General features: G+C 32.0%; 1 protein-coding gene across 1 annotated transcript in view; it reads left to right on the top strand.

Moving 5' to 3' along the window:
- LOC133191088 (calpain-9-like) overlaps positions 1-13,814 on the top strand; it is a 54,476-nt gene extending 40,662 nt beyond the window's left edge. The window contains exons 30-37 of the mRNA XM_061326774.1: positions 2,179-2,250; positions 2,519-2,609; positions 2,918-2,982; positions 3,914-3,982; positions 4,115-4,190; positions 4,608-4,721; positions 6,256-6,314; positions 13,683-13,814. Of these exons, the coding sequence (XP_061182758.1) occupies positions 2,179-2,250; positions 2,519-2,609; positions 2,918-2,982; positions 3,914-3,982; positions 4,115-4,190; positions 4,608-4,721; positions 6,256-6,314; positions 13,683-13,811 (675 nt within the window). The 3' untranslated portion in view covers positions 13,812-13,814. The remainder of the gene's footprint in view (positions 1-2,178; positions 2,251-2,518; positions 2,610-2,917; positions 2,983-3,913; positions 3,983-4,114; positions 4,191-4,607; positions 4,722-6,255; positions 6,315-13,682) is intronic.
- Positions 13,815-15,679: the final 1,865 nt, after the last annotated feature.

Raw genomic sequence — 15,679 nt, 5'->3', positions numbered from 1 at the left:
CGTGTACCTCTGGAGCGCGCGGGAAAAACCACCAGTTTTTATCTCCAATTCACGTTGGGCGCCATTTTTGTAACCGGTTCTTGTAGAAATTAAAAAATGACTGCAAGATGGTATATAGGGTTGGATTCTTAGTATTTATTCCGTGGAGATATATAGTTGATTTCAAGATGAATTAAATGTTTTAAATCAACCCTAAAATAACAATAACAACATATAAATACATAGACAACATATAAACAAGCACATTCACTTTACAACACAAAACGATCACAATTTAAACACATAAAACATTCATTTAGGCCATTACTTTACACTTTATATAAACGCATTCAAAGGGCGATAACTCTTTGAAACTCTTACTGAATTAATGATGTAAATTATATTTCTCTATACTGAAATATTTACAATACTTTAAAAATATGAGTTTAACATACCAGTGTATGGAACTGAGTGATTTATCTCTTGATCAGGATGACTTTAAAGAATTATTACATGATGACCTAATGGATTAATAAATTATAAAATCATAATAATTCAAACCCAGATCTTAATCCAAAGATCTACATGAATTAGATTAAAACATATAACTTGCTCTTACTTTACAATATCGATCTTAACTTTAATAACTTTAGAACTTTCACTCTAGCACATTCATACTCATTTAGCAAGTTTATATTAAAATACTTTATTATCATTCATTATCTTTAATTTTAGTTTATGATCATTAGATGTGTTTATAAAAGGTTTACTTACAGTTTATGGGTGTTTAATATACTCCAAAATATCAAAAATTAAATTTTAAGCAATCACAAATCTCTAGCTACACCCTTCTCAGACAGTATCTTTGAATGGGATAATAAAACAAAGGTTTCCCGCCTGAATGGACAACTTTGACCAAACAATACCAACTGACCAATAGAATGTAGGAAGACAGACAATACCCTTATTTATAAATGGACTAATCCTTATATCTACCTTAACCCATAGTCTTTGGGTTAAACCATTATTTAATAGGGATGTTTATGATTTAAACATATAAATAAATAATATATTATTTAGTAATGCAGGCGCAGCGCTTGTATAGATGTATGGATGAATGAATGAATGATTAATTCCTGAAATAAAATATATAGCATTAATTAAAATAAAATAAAACTAAGTACAACTACCACAACAACTACCACACATTTAAACATATAAATAAATAATATATTATTTAGTAATGCAGGCGCAGCGCTTGTATAGATGTATGGATGAATGAATGAATGATTAATTCCTGAAATAAAATATATAGCATTAATTAAAATAAAATAAAACTAAGTACAACTACCACATAATTTTATGTTTACCGTCAAAGGCTACAATTTTCACTAAAACTCTATCACCTACTTGTAAATTAAAGTATAAGCAAAAACGATCTTCCAAAAACATTTCTAGCCTTTGTGTATTCAGTTTAACTGTTTTAAATTTTGTATGTGGCACATGTGTAGTCAAAATAACTGTTTAATGTAAATAGTAATAGCAGATGTTTGACTGATTTATCTTAATATTATTTTTATCATTCGTTGGGATGTAGAGTAGCCATGAAATTTACAAACATTGCCCCGACCCCCACCCACCCACGAAAAATGATACTACAGTAACATGGGTGCTCCAAATATTTAAATAACACGTTATGTTTTCCATCTTTACTGTAAACCTGTTGAGGAACAAATCATGTTGCTATATGTAAATGTATATGATATTTCTTTTTGTTATACTTGGTCATTTAACACAAAGAATATTTAAATCACTTATAAATTTATTGAACCATGACATGTGGCTTATTCTTAAACTAGATTTATTGTAAAATCTTAAAATCAAGCATTAGAAATAAATCTATCCGAATACTGTGAAACAAATATCATTAGAATGGCGGGTTAGAGGTTTTGATCAGCCAATAAATTTCTCTATAAAACTAGACGACTCTCAGCACATACCTTTGTTAACTTTTAGTATCAGAGTATACAAGGTACGGTTATATCAGATACAAGATTTATCTAATAAGGAAAAAGAACGACTTGAATGTTTCATAGGATGCTCCACCTAATCTTAATGACACTCTTGTCCGATTTCAGTGAAAAAATTGCTCTTCCTCTTTTTCTTTCGTGTTCATTGTATGTTCAATGCATGTTATAGCCAGAAGACAGATTTGCTGACCTGGACGCCAGATACACTCTTCACAAGCGTTTTTGTGCCCTTACCAAACAGGTAAACGTAAACAACATGCTCCTCAATCAACAGTGGTGAAAACCAAAAACGTCTTAACATCAACATACAATGTTTGGATACTGACCTTCAGTTTATGTTAGTAAACTAATGTAAAGAACGATAAATATTTGATATTAAACGTTTACAAATGATTCCTAGCTAAACGGAAATTATTTCCTGAGGATTTCTAGAGTTTATAACATATTTTGTTAATTAAAACTGTTATCTGTTTTCAGTGAAATGACATCTTTTCTATTTCTCGTTCTAGACAAATAGACTAGATGCATTGGGACTACAGAAGCTATTGCAAACGCGCATGCGCTCTCCTTCCCATACATGCTGCTTTCAAGGCACAAATAGTAAGAAGTCAATTAACTGTTGATTTGATAAATATATTTTAAAATTATTCTCCTTACACACTTAATACAAATCCATGTTTGTGTCGTGATAAAATTTGAAATGTAAAAAAGTGGTAAAGTAACAAAAACTCAAAGATAATCTTGAAAGAAACGACAGCATTCACCCAAAATGTTGAAACAACAAACGTTAACTGTTATTTGTAACAATAATTTAAGTGTATTGAATCAACAAAACGTTTACGACTGCTATTGTCTATAGTTTCTTAAAACTATATACTTATTATCTGTATTGTTTTTATTTTTCTTAGATTTTCACTTCAAACCGATAAAACTGACACTGCAGGCATGTAAGGCAGCTATATCCATAACAAATGTATCCTTTATATACACGTAAAAACTGTTTAGTTTTGGGGAAGGGAGGGAGTATGATGGCATTTTTATTGATTTGAGCACGTGGTACATGTACTACAAGAAAATATGACAAAGCCATTTGTATTCTATAGGAATTTCGATGGGAACTAGTTGTGTCCAATTTTGCCGACCAGTGTTTATATTCTTATGAAGTAGAATTTAGACAGAAACTTCTACATGAGAAGAGGAAAACTCTTGCTGCGGACTTTATTCGAAATAAAGACATATTGACATTTTCTTCATTAACAGTGGTTATTTTCATTCATATATCAACTCGATATATCCCAGTGAACTCATAATAAAAGACTCCACAGAAAATACCATATTTTATTCACATTAGGATATTTTACTTGCTATAGACAATTAAACCATAAGGTACATGGGACGACTTCAGCTTTTCCATCGTCAACTTTCCTTATTTATGTAGTAAAATAATACCATCACCTGCATGTGGTGTTTATGTCTCCCAGCTGATATGATAAGCAAATTTTTCGAGAAACCAATTTTTAAACCGATGTGGGCTACTGACAAATAATTATAAGTTGATGTTACAGAGCCTTAAACAATCTAGTTAACGTCAACATTTTGTAAATTCTATGGTGGTTATAATGATCTTGTTTGCAAATACGACCTATCGATTGTTATTTGACTGAATATTTCATGCCAATTGTTAAAACCTTTTTTTTAATTTTAATTTTGACTTGATTTCTCCGTTTACCTGATCAGTATAAAGGGCCCACCGCGGTTGTGACCGGTCGACATGGGATACTTTCTCCTCGTAGGCACCTGATCACACCACTAACACTCGCAAAACTAAAAACATTTTATAAATGCATCAAGAATCAAGAAAATTCCTTCTATTGCATTGAAAAAAGCTCCTTAAAATAATGAAGACGGACTTCAGTGGCAAACTGAACTATGATGAATTCAGCAACCTTATGTTCAAAGTTATGATGTGGCAGGTAATTTACAACTGTTTAATAACTAATCACATGTCCTATTCTAGTCATTTTATCACCTTTTGTATGTTATACTCGATTTTTCATTTTTTTCCCCTGATTTTGCTGCTGTACATATTTTTATTTTACTTACAGAGAGTGTTTAATCAGTTCTGCGAGGATAAGATAGAAATGGACACGTATTGCTTGAGGAATGCCTTAAAAACCTTAGGTATATGGACTTAAGTTAGGAATAAATAAAGGCAATAATAATAAATAACAGTAATTATATTTAATAAGAACGTGTACTCATTCTGCTTCTGTTATTTTGTACATTCGAGGGGCTCGATTATTATAATTGCATTTACAGTAATTCAATTTTCTAGATATGTTTTCGAATAGATTATCTATTCATTATTTTCACAATGTACCGGGGTACACCATGATAAAAACCATTATAATGGATCTTTTCATCGAACATTTCTAAGATGATAAAATGTCTGTCTAATATTATTACGCCATATTGAGAAGTCGGTTTAGGTATTTTGCCAGAGTTAATGAATAATATTTAGTTGGCCTTTACATAATGCAAAGTAGCATATACATGTATGTACATTAAGTTTGTTGTATATGAGACATTTTCTTCCAGGAATTACAGGAAGTAATAAAACAACTGAGGCCCTTGTTATACGATATTCCTCGGTAGGAAGGATGTCCATGGAGAACTTCATTAATTGTGTGATAAAGCTCGTGACGGGCCACCGTAAGTTATTAATGATACTCATTATTTCAACTCGTATTCTGCGCTCTTTTTGATTTTTTCTTCGATTTTTCAATAATTTCACTCGAACAATATTGCAAGCTGAAAATGGTCATTCTTAATAAAATGTAGATCAATTTTATCCGACATATATATTTACGTTGTGGAAAATTAATATATATCATAAAGGAAACATAACACAAACAAAAAACTAATACATGGATTGATATATATTTATTTGACTGATTTTGAATAGAAATGACATAAATAATAAATCCCTAAAATATAAATTCTTTCCTGCTGGAATGAGCGACTTTGTGCCGTTTTCTATGCATCTCTGTATAAAATTTTGCACATATTTTTTAACGCTTTTATAAAATCTTACAAGATTTTCACAATAACTCTGGCAAAAATTATTCATGTTGCCTATATTTATATAAATCTATGAGATATATTGCTGAATTCTAAAAAAAGTTTGTTTGTGTTATTTATCTTTAAGGTTGTATTTTTTAAAAAATGAAAACAAAAGGTATACTCATCACAATGTAATTGTATCCTGTATTACAGATAGGGCTGCTTAGGCGGTTACTTAACACAATGAAATTGTATTATGTATTACAGAAAAGAGCTGCTTAGGCGGTTACTTAACACAATGTAATTGTATCCTGTATTACAGATAAGGCTGCTTAGGCGGTTACTTAACACAATGTAATTGTATTCTGTATTACAAATAGGGCTGCTTAGGTGGTTACTTAAACACAATGTAATTGTATCCTGTATTATAGATAGGGCTGCTTAGGCGGTTACTTAACACAATGTAATTGTATCCTGTATTACAGATAGGGCTGCTTAGGCGGTTACTTAACACATTGTAATTGTATCCTGTATTACAGATAGGACTGCTTAGGTGGTTACTTAACACACAGATAGGGCTGCTTAGGTGGTTACTTAACACAGTGTAATTGTATCATTTATTACAGATAGGGCTGCTTAGGCGGTTACTTAACACAATGTAATTGTATCATTTATTACAGATAAGGGTGCTCAGATATTACTCTGATGATAAACAAAGATTCATTTCTTGAGTAAATGTAAATAATTTATAACATAATCGAATACAATTAAACTGGACCCAAGTTCAATTTAATATTATGTACGTAATTCTCGTGTTCCGATGAAGGTACGTGTCTTCCTTTGTATAGGACTGTAGAATCCGTATTGTTCGGCTTTTCATTTAGATATCAAATATGAAAAGGGATGGAGAAAAAGAAACATTGATTATTGGAAATGAACCCTGAACTAGTCAGATGAATTGTGAACGTACTGAGTCACTTACAATCAGCCTCAGGCGGTACCACAGAATATTCATCTATTGTTTTATTTTTACGCATCAAGAGAAATGATTATCTATAAATGGCGCAGTAAAATAGCGTCCCTCTGCCATTTCTGATACATCCATCAATTCCTCTGGTCCTCTGTGTCAGACCCAATTCAATCGCTTATTTTTGATGCGTTTATCCTTCGTTATTGATTTCAGAGCTCTACAGACGTCGACTCAAAGAGAAAGCTGCCATTGAATTGCCCTCATTACCTGAGGTAACAATCAATCCGGAAACACAGAATTCTGCGATCGATATTGGTTCTCTCTTACACAGATTTTTCTCACTTTGACTCAAACTTCAATTTGAGCAGAATTTTATTTACCTGAATTATAAATCCAATAGCATAACAAAATGACTAGATAGATTATTCGGTTAAATCGTGTATTTTCCTTCAAATCAAATAATTAATTATTGGTGTTGTATAGTTGGTTATTATTGAAAATCGTTTTCTATTATTTAAGGTTTTGTGTTCCAATATTTATACATGAATGGAAGTTCAGCAAAGTGCAGAGGACTTTCCGACAGGAGCGAGTGAGATCTGGCATTCTATAAGCCAGCACACAGACAGACAGACATATTGTGTCACACAAAGTGCAGCAACTGTGTACAGAAAAGATGATTTAGTGTACAGAGGAATTATTCTATGTACAAAATTATAATGTGTATCAATTGAAATTAACTAAAGACATGCATCCTAAGCAACCTTAAGCGTAAGCATGCATGAAAGAATCCTAAGGGACAGTCAAAAACTGTCAACATTTCAAAAAGAGCTGGGATTTTCCTTATGTGTACATTTCCTGTTTAAGCATAGATTTTTTTTTTATATCACTTTGTCATAAATTATGCAGGTGTGCATATACCAGGACACATTTCGGAATTTTCTAGGTAAACCTGTGTAATAAATGGGTGGTGAAAACAAAAGAATAAATCATTAAACTCTTATCAGTACGTTATCTTGCCACTTATACGTTTATACATAGTCTAGAAAGATTTTTCATATACTCTCATGTTACTTTGGTGGAGTAATGGTGCTTCACTGATGCAGAAATGCCTGCATGTACTCTACAGAGTAATATAATTTTAAAGCATGAAAACAAGGAAAGACTTTTTTTCTAGTTTAATAAATATAAAACCCATATACAATTACAATCACACATTTAATTTGCTCATCTGTGTGTTTTGCTATTTCTATATTGTATTGCTGTGTATGTCAGACATACTTTACTATAGTCTATATTGTATTGCTGAAGAATTGTGCCATACATACTTTTCTGTAGCAGTGACAAGATTCTCTATGAATGCATTTACAATTTTTAAGTTTAGATATCGATGTGAAATGCTGAAAAATTATTTCCTGGGAGTGAAGTGTGTTGTCTTGAACCATTCATCGTAAAAGTTTCTACTTTAGCTTTCGATATGCAAAAACATAAAGAGCAAATTCTACACTTCCTTTAAAATAGTTTAAGAGGTATAATTAGTAAAAAAGACAAAGTGAGTTTCTTATCAATTTAAAATAGAGGTATGATCAAATAGGTATTTCTAAATTAAGATGTACAAATAGCTGTATAAAAAAAGCAAACATACATAAAAATATGCTAATAATTAAAATAAACCTAACTAATTACTGTCGTTTGTACATAAATGTATATATTCAACATCTACATATTCAGCTTAATCAAAATATTCTACTGTTCAGTAATAATGTACAAATAACAAAGTAATCGTGACAAAAAGATCGACTTACAACAGTCACACAGGTATAAAATATATGTCACTAAACACAAGGTGTACATGAAAACTCTTACTTAAAACATTAAATCAGCTTTGTGTCATTGATTGAGAGATCATTCAAACTGTTTTCGGCGCCTCTGGATTGAAAATAGAACCGGAAATCAGTCATGAGTACGCGCATGCGTTTTTTTTATCCACTTCTTTTCTTTTATCCCATTACAAGTATTGCACCTCATGAAAAAAGTAAGTGGTGCACTGATGTTTTCACGTACCCACTCAACCCAGATTTATAATAAGCGTCATTAAACACTTCAGACCTGCTGCTATCAATTCTGCACAAGTGCAATCAGTTTCATGGTGAAAATTAGCATTTTTAATTTGCCACTTATATTTTTTTTTTAATAATTAGTATTAACAAAATTTCTGATTGTTACGTTTGATCATTTACATGTACATATGTTCTAATGTATAACTATTAGTAAAAATATGTGGATTCCAATTGAATTCCCCCTTGTTCTGTTGTTCTGGCTACCATGTTACAAATTTCTGTATAATTGTAGATTGATTCACCATATTGTTAGATGATACTGCACTAACTTATGTATTGGTAGTGATAAAATTCTCACTTATCCAAGCACATTTAAAACAAATAGCAAATATAATGTTAAAAAAGGCACCATTTACACAACATCAGACAAAATTGCTGCTGCATCTGAAGGAGTCTTCCTGTCATGTCGTAACTTTGTATACACCTGTATCGAGAGAGATTTAAAGTCTGTAATCTTATATAATTTACTGCAAAACTGCTATTGCAGGTCACCAGAAATATATAAGACACAATGCAACATCAATATCGGTAAGGTTTGTAAAAGAAGACTTGCTTCCTCTTGAAGTTAACCTTAGAATATAATGGTGGATGTTTCAAAGAAAACTACAGAACTTACCATCTACGCCTGGATGTCCCTTATTGCACAGCACAACACGATCGAAAAGATCATTCCTAGGATCTAAAGATTAACAACAAAATTCATTTATATAAGACAATAATATCAACAATGTACACTTTTCACTTCTTATATGGAACAAATATGTTTATTGGACTGACTGTTCCAGACAACAAACATTTCAATTTATTTAAAATATACTCAGTTCTATTGTAAAACCATGCATACAGCTGCTTAGCTATTGATAATTAGTAGGAAAATGTCTTACCAAAACAACAGCGATTCCTATGGCAACACCAGCAACAATTAGAATGTTATCTTCAAACCAAGTACTTGCTTTATCTAAGCATCCCTGGAACAGAAAATATAAACTGAAAATATCATATATAATGTCAAAACAAAGGGGTTTTCTATTGTAGTGTAAATACCAAAAATATCTCATTATCTGTTATCAAACATATCTTGTATTACACATCACTAATGTCTTGTTTCCTGAAGTAAACGACTCAGTTGTTTTGTCTTATTGGTAATGTTGAATATTGTAAGTAATAATAATATTAGTTTTCCTATAGGTAATCAGTAATGTCCAATTGGTAGTATTACTTTAAGCTAATAAAGTTGATATTTAATGCTTTTTAAGTCATCATTGATAACTAAAATAAGTCAAACTTCGTTATCTCGAACTGGATCTATGTCTGTGGTAACAGAATGGCTTACATTATCGATGTAAATCATCATGTTTTATATTATCTACATAATTTACTGTGTCTTAAGTTTCCTGTGATATTTTCAACCTCGTATATAAATTATACTTATCCCTACTATCTTTAACCACCTATATCATATATGTATATTATCAGTAATACCTAATATAATCAGTATTATCCTAAATTATTTAAGTAATCAGTCTTTATCAGTAAAGTCTAATATTGTCTGTGACATCAGTAACGTTTTACAGATACAGTTAATCAGTAAACTCTATCATTATATCTATCATAATTTACGTAATCAGTAATGTCCTATATTATCCCAATAATCGGTATCGTCTTAAATTTTATCTGTGTAATTGTATACATTGTCTATGCAATAAATAATTTATTTTTCATTTTCAGAATTGTCTTAAATTTTTAATGCTTTCAGTAAAGTCTTGTATTATTTATGATCTCAGTCATTTTGAAAACTATTTATTTGATTTCAGTAAAGTCATCATTATTACTAAAGATTTTTATAAAATCATATCATACATTATTTAAGGATATCCGCTCCTCAGCCAGGAAGAATAACTCTTAAATTTATTATTTAATTTAAAAAGTCTCAAAACGAAGCTTGAAACTGAAATCTTTTCGTGCAACAATTTTCATTTTATGCATCTGAATGTGATTCAAGGTTCTTTAAGTCTTATAAATGGTCTAGTAAAAAGTTGAACCCCATAAAAGTGCAAAAATACATTTTTAGAGAAATCGAATTTTCTTAAAACTAAGCCTTAGATACCAGTGAGTATTAGTATGACAAGTAATTAGGAGTGATCTGTAATGTTTTGCAATGATAGCAAAAGCTTTTTTTCAGTATGTATTATATAGCAATTGAAGAAATTGAAGAACTAAACAACCATATAGATATAAAAATATATATATATATGCAATTTTCTCCAGACGCCTGGATACCTGTAGTTTTTTTTATCGGAGAATATATAAGTTGATCAATTTTCAATTGGAAAATGCATAGCTGGAGTTTTTATTTACATTTCATGAAAATTTATTTGAGATTTGATAATTTTCCCTTTGTGATATGATGAACTGTGAATTACCATGTTTCAAGTAAGTCTTAAATTATTTATGGTTTAAGAAAGTCTTACATTAGCTATGTTTCCAGTAAGTCTTACATTAGCTATGTATCAAGTAAGTCTTACATTAGATATGTTTCCAGTAAGTCTTACATTAGGTATGTTTCCAGTAAATCTTACATTAGCTATGTTTCCAGTAAGTCTTACATTAGCTATGTTTCCAGTAAGTCTTGCATTAGATATGTTTCCAGTAAGTCTTACATTAGCTATGTTTCCAGTAAGTCTTACATTAGCTATGTTTCCAGTAAGTCTTACATTTAGCTATGTTTCCAGTAAGTCTTACATTAGCTATGTTTCCAGTAAGTCTTACATTAGATATGTTTCCAGTAAGTCTTACATTAGATATGTGTTTCCAGTAAGTTTTACATTAGGTATGTTTCCAGTAAGTCTTACATTAGCTATGTTTCCAGTAAGTCTTACATTAGCTATGTTTCCAGTAAGTCTTACATTTAGCTATGTTTCCAGTAAGTCTTACATTAGCTATGTTTCCAGTAAGTCTTACATTAGATATGTTTCCAGTAAGTCTTACATTAGATATGTGTTTCCAGTAAGTTTTACATTAGGTATGTTTCCAGTAAGTCTTACATTAGCTATGTTTCCAGTAAGTCTTACATTAGATATGTTTCCAATAAGTCTTACATTAGGTATGTTTCCAGTAAGTCTTACATAAGGTATGTTTCCATTAAGTCTTACAATAGCTATGTTTCCAGTAAGTCTTACATTAGCTATGTTTCCAGTAAGTCTTACATTAGATATGTGTTTCCAGTAAGTCTTACATTAGATACGTGTTTCCAGTAAGTCTTACATTAGATATATTTCCAATACGTCTTACATTAGGTATGTGTCCAGTAAATCTTACATTAGCTATGTTTCTAGTAAATCTTACATTAGGTATGTTTCCAGTAAGTCTTACATTAGATATGTGTTTCCAGTAAGTTTTACATTAGATATGTTTCCAGTAAGTCTTACATTAGGTATGTTTCAAGCAAGTCTTACATTAGATATGTTTCCAGTAAGTCTTACATTAGATATGTTTCCAGTAAGTCTTACATTAGATATGTTTCCAGTAAGTCTTACATAAGGTATGTTTCCAGTAAGTCTTACGTTAGATACGTGTTTCCAGTAAGTCTTACATTAGATATGTTTCCAATAAGTCTTACATTAGGTATGTGTCCAGTAATCTTACATTAGCTATGTTTCTAGTAAATCTTACATTAGGTATGTTTCCAGTAAGTCTTACATTAGATATGTGTTTTTAGTAAGTTTTACATTAGATATGTTTCCAGTAAGTCTTACACTAGGTATGTTTCAAGTAAGTCTTACATTAGATATGTTTCCAGTAAGTCTTACATAAGATATGTTTCCAGTAAGTCTTACATTAGATATATTTCCAGTAAGTCTTACATTAGCTATGTTTCCAGTAAGTCGTACATTAGATATGTTTCCAGTAGGTCTTACATAAGAGATGTTTCCAGTAGGTCTTACATTAGATATGTTTCCAGTAAGTTTTACATTAGGTATGTTTCCAGTAAGTCTTACATTAGATATGTTTCGAGAAAGTCTTACATTAGGTATGTTTCGAGTAAGTCTTACATTAGAGATGTTTCCAGTAAGTCTTACATTAGGTATGTTTCCAGTAAGTCTTACATTAGGTATGTTTCCAGTAAGTCTTACATTAGATATGTTTCGAGAAAGTCTTACATTAGGTATGTTTCGAGTAAGTCTTACATTAGAGATGTTTCCAGTAAGTCTTACATTAGGTATGTTTCCAGTAAGTCTTACATTAGGTATGTTTCCAGTAAGTCTTACATAAGATATTTCAGTTATGTCCTAGTCCTTCATTATTTTTTTTCTCATTATCTTCATTAATTATGATTTCAGTGAAGTCTTCATTCATAATTTCAGTAAACTCTTACATTGTTTATGACTTCTGGCTTGCAGGGTGTGGACTTGGAGGCCTTACAGTCAACGAAGGTTGCGTAGTCTATCAAACCATCAACACCACAGCATTGGAACTGGTGATGCAGAGCAAAAGTGAAAAAATATTCATGTTAAAACAATTTTACTTTCTGATTTTTTCCCATAGATTATGTTTTCTGAATGCAAAGAAGTAATCCTGTAAAACATGAAACTAAAGAATTTTTAATTACAGTGATGTCAAAAGAGGATGGTTACCTGTGTTTGTACATCATCTAGAAAGTTGATGCTCTTTGGATTGGGATCTTTGATATCGCATGCTCTTTTGATTTGGTTATGAAGGACATCTCGCACTAAGTCCTTGACCTGATAAATATGAAGTTAAAAATCACAACATCCTTGTCAAAACCAACACTAAAACAAATAGTACTAGAATGACGTCAGTGACTTTTCCAAGATTTTTTATTTATGGATTATGAGATTAGAAACTGGACCAAGGTTGATGAAAAGAATGGAAAATAATTCACGGTCCTTCTTCGGAGCCTTTATGTATTACGTAAACTGTTTATGACGATATACTTACGTCATCTTTTGCTATGACAGCCCAGATTCCCGCGCCAAGTAGAACAGCAAAAATGAGGAACAGGAGCACAAAGAACTGAAAAAGAAGACAGCAATCAGGATAAACATAAACAGTCCACTCTACAGTGTACAGGGAAACAATCAGGATAAACATAAACAGTCCACTCTACAGTGTACAGGGAAATCTAAATCGATATGCTTTATCGATATCCCAAAAGTGTATCGGTTTCTTCTGTTTCTAATACTATTTTATAATCATATTTAAAAAACATTTCGCATTAAACAGTACTAATGAGTACTTGAACTTGCACTTGCAATGGGCTGGGTTATAACAAGAGGTAAATTCATTTGCTCAGGGCAAAGAAAAAAACATCGTGTCGTATCATTACGATTTCTACATTCCGCTCTAATTCTAAGTCGTATACCTTATTCCTTACACAGATTTTCAAGTCCAAATTTTTTACTTCTGAAATTTTAGAGACACTTGAATACTTACACATCCCAGCATGCACTGACTTTCTCTGATGGCACCACAACATCCCAAAAAGCCGATGATCATAATCAGTGCGCCAATAGCCACGAGAATGTAAGCTCCAGTGTAAATGAACCCCAACTTCTCGTCAGCATCGGAGTATTTGGAGAAATCATCACTGACCAAGAGCCAGATACCCACCCCCAGCATAGCACATCCTAGCAGCTGTGGAAAAAAGAACAAATGGTCATAAACATGTAGAGATTCCCACCAACAGCAAATAGTAATTTTTAAAAAATACACACAGATAAGTGTATAAACGTGGGCTGTTCAAAAATTACACGGACTTGCTAGGCCCTACACAGAATAAATACTTAAACGTCTGTAATATTACACAAAAGCAGAGTCCACCTAATTTTAATAGTGAGAGGGGAAATTAGTAGTTTACGGTTTGTGTTGGTCTTTCTCTGCGTAAAATCAACACAATTCAGTAGACCTGTATGTACCACTGTTTCAAAATCCTGAGTCACTCAGGTGACCTATTGCTATCCGTTTTTGTCGTCCGTCGGTCGTAAACTTTTGAACATTTTCAGCTTCTTCTCATAAACCGCTGAACCAATTTCAAATAATTTTGGCATATAGCATCAATGGATGAAGGGGGACAAAAATTGTGAATTTCATGGTCCCTGCCTCCTGAGGGGTGGGGCTAAAACCACCAAAATTGATGCAATCTTTAAAAATCTTCTTTTTTACTAATGGAGATCAAGCAGTCAAACTGTTGGCATGATTGTAATAAGCATTGAGTCCTCTACCAAAATTGTGAAATTCATGGCCCAAGGGTCAGGGGTTCTGGTGCTAGGGCGGGGCTATATAGATCATATAATGAAAGTGCATTATTTCTTGGAAAATCTTCTTCTCTACTCTTGGGTATTATTTAAACAAATTAAATACATAGTTATGATATGCAAGGGTGCCTCTTCCAAAATTATGAATTTCATGGCCCCAGAGTCGGGGGTTCTAGTGCTAGGGCGGGGCTATATAGATCATAAAGTGAAAGTGCATTATTTCTTGGAAAATAGCATCATTAAAAACATATACAAGAGGCCCAAGGGCCTTGAATCGCTCTTCTGATAAACTGCACAACCTATCACTTCTATTTGAACCTCTAAGTATCCTGCATATTTAGATAAACCCTTGAAATTCCAAAGGTAGGTCATCATGACCTACATTTTAGATGAAACACTCTGAGAACCCAATATGATTCTAAGCCAATTAGTACCTGAGAGTTGGTCATAGTGACCTACTTATCACTTGTCATTCTCTGAGGACCCAAGATGCATCAACTAAGTTTGATGATTCTAAGCCAATTAAAACCTAAAATATTTTTAAAATTTTAACCATAAAATTTCAAAAGTAGGTCACAGTGACCTACTTTTCAGGTGACATACTTTGAGGACCCAAGATGCATCAATTGATAAAGTTTGATGATTCTAAACCAATTAGTACCTGAAATATTTAATTAAAGCCACAAATTTTCAAAAGTAGGTCACGATGACCTACTTTTCAGTCGACCTACTGCGAGGACCCAATATGCATCAACTGACAAATTTTGATGATTCGTAGCCAAATTGTACCCGAAAATATTAAACACAGCCATAAAATTTTAAAAGTAGGTCAAGGTGACCTACTTTTCAGTTGTCGTACTCCAAGGACCCAAGATGCACCAAGTGACAAAGTTTGATGATTCTAAGCCAAGTAGTTCCTGAAATATTTAATTAAAGCCATAAATTTTCAAAAGTAGGTCCTGGTGACCTACTTTTCAGTCGACTTACTCCGAAGACCCAAGATGCATCAACTGACAAAGTTTGATGATCATACTAGGCCTTAAATTGTTAAAAATATGCCTCTAAATCATTTTGAAAAAAAAATGGCCGCAAAATTTCACAAGTAGGTCACCGTGACCTACTTTTGAGTCAACATGATATGAGGTCCTTGAACAATTTTTAATCTACAACATATCCTCATCCTTTTGTGTAAGTTTGGTGATAATCTGCCCAGTGGTTCTTGAGAAGAAGATTTTTTAGCAACGA

This window comes from Saccostrea echinata, unplaced genomic scaffold (genome assembly GCF_033153115.1).
Source record: "Saccostrea echinata isolate AGI-Se365-2 ecotype Australia unplaced genomic scaffold, CSIRO_AGI_Sech_v1 ptg000023l, whole genome shotgun sequence".
NCBI classification, from domain to species: domain Eukaryota; kingdom Metazoa; phylum Mollusca; class Bivalvia; order Ostreida; family Ostreidae; genus Saccostrea; species Saccostrea echinata.
The sequence above is the reverse complement of the archived record's forward strand: the minus strand, read 5'-3'. Positions and strand labels throughout refer to the sequence as shown.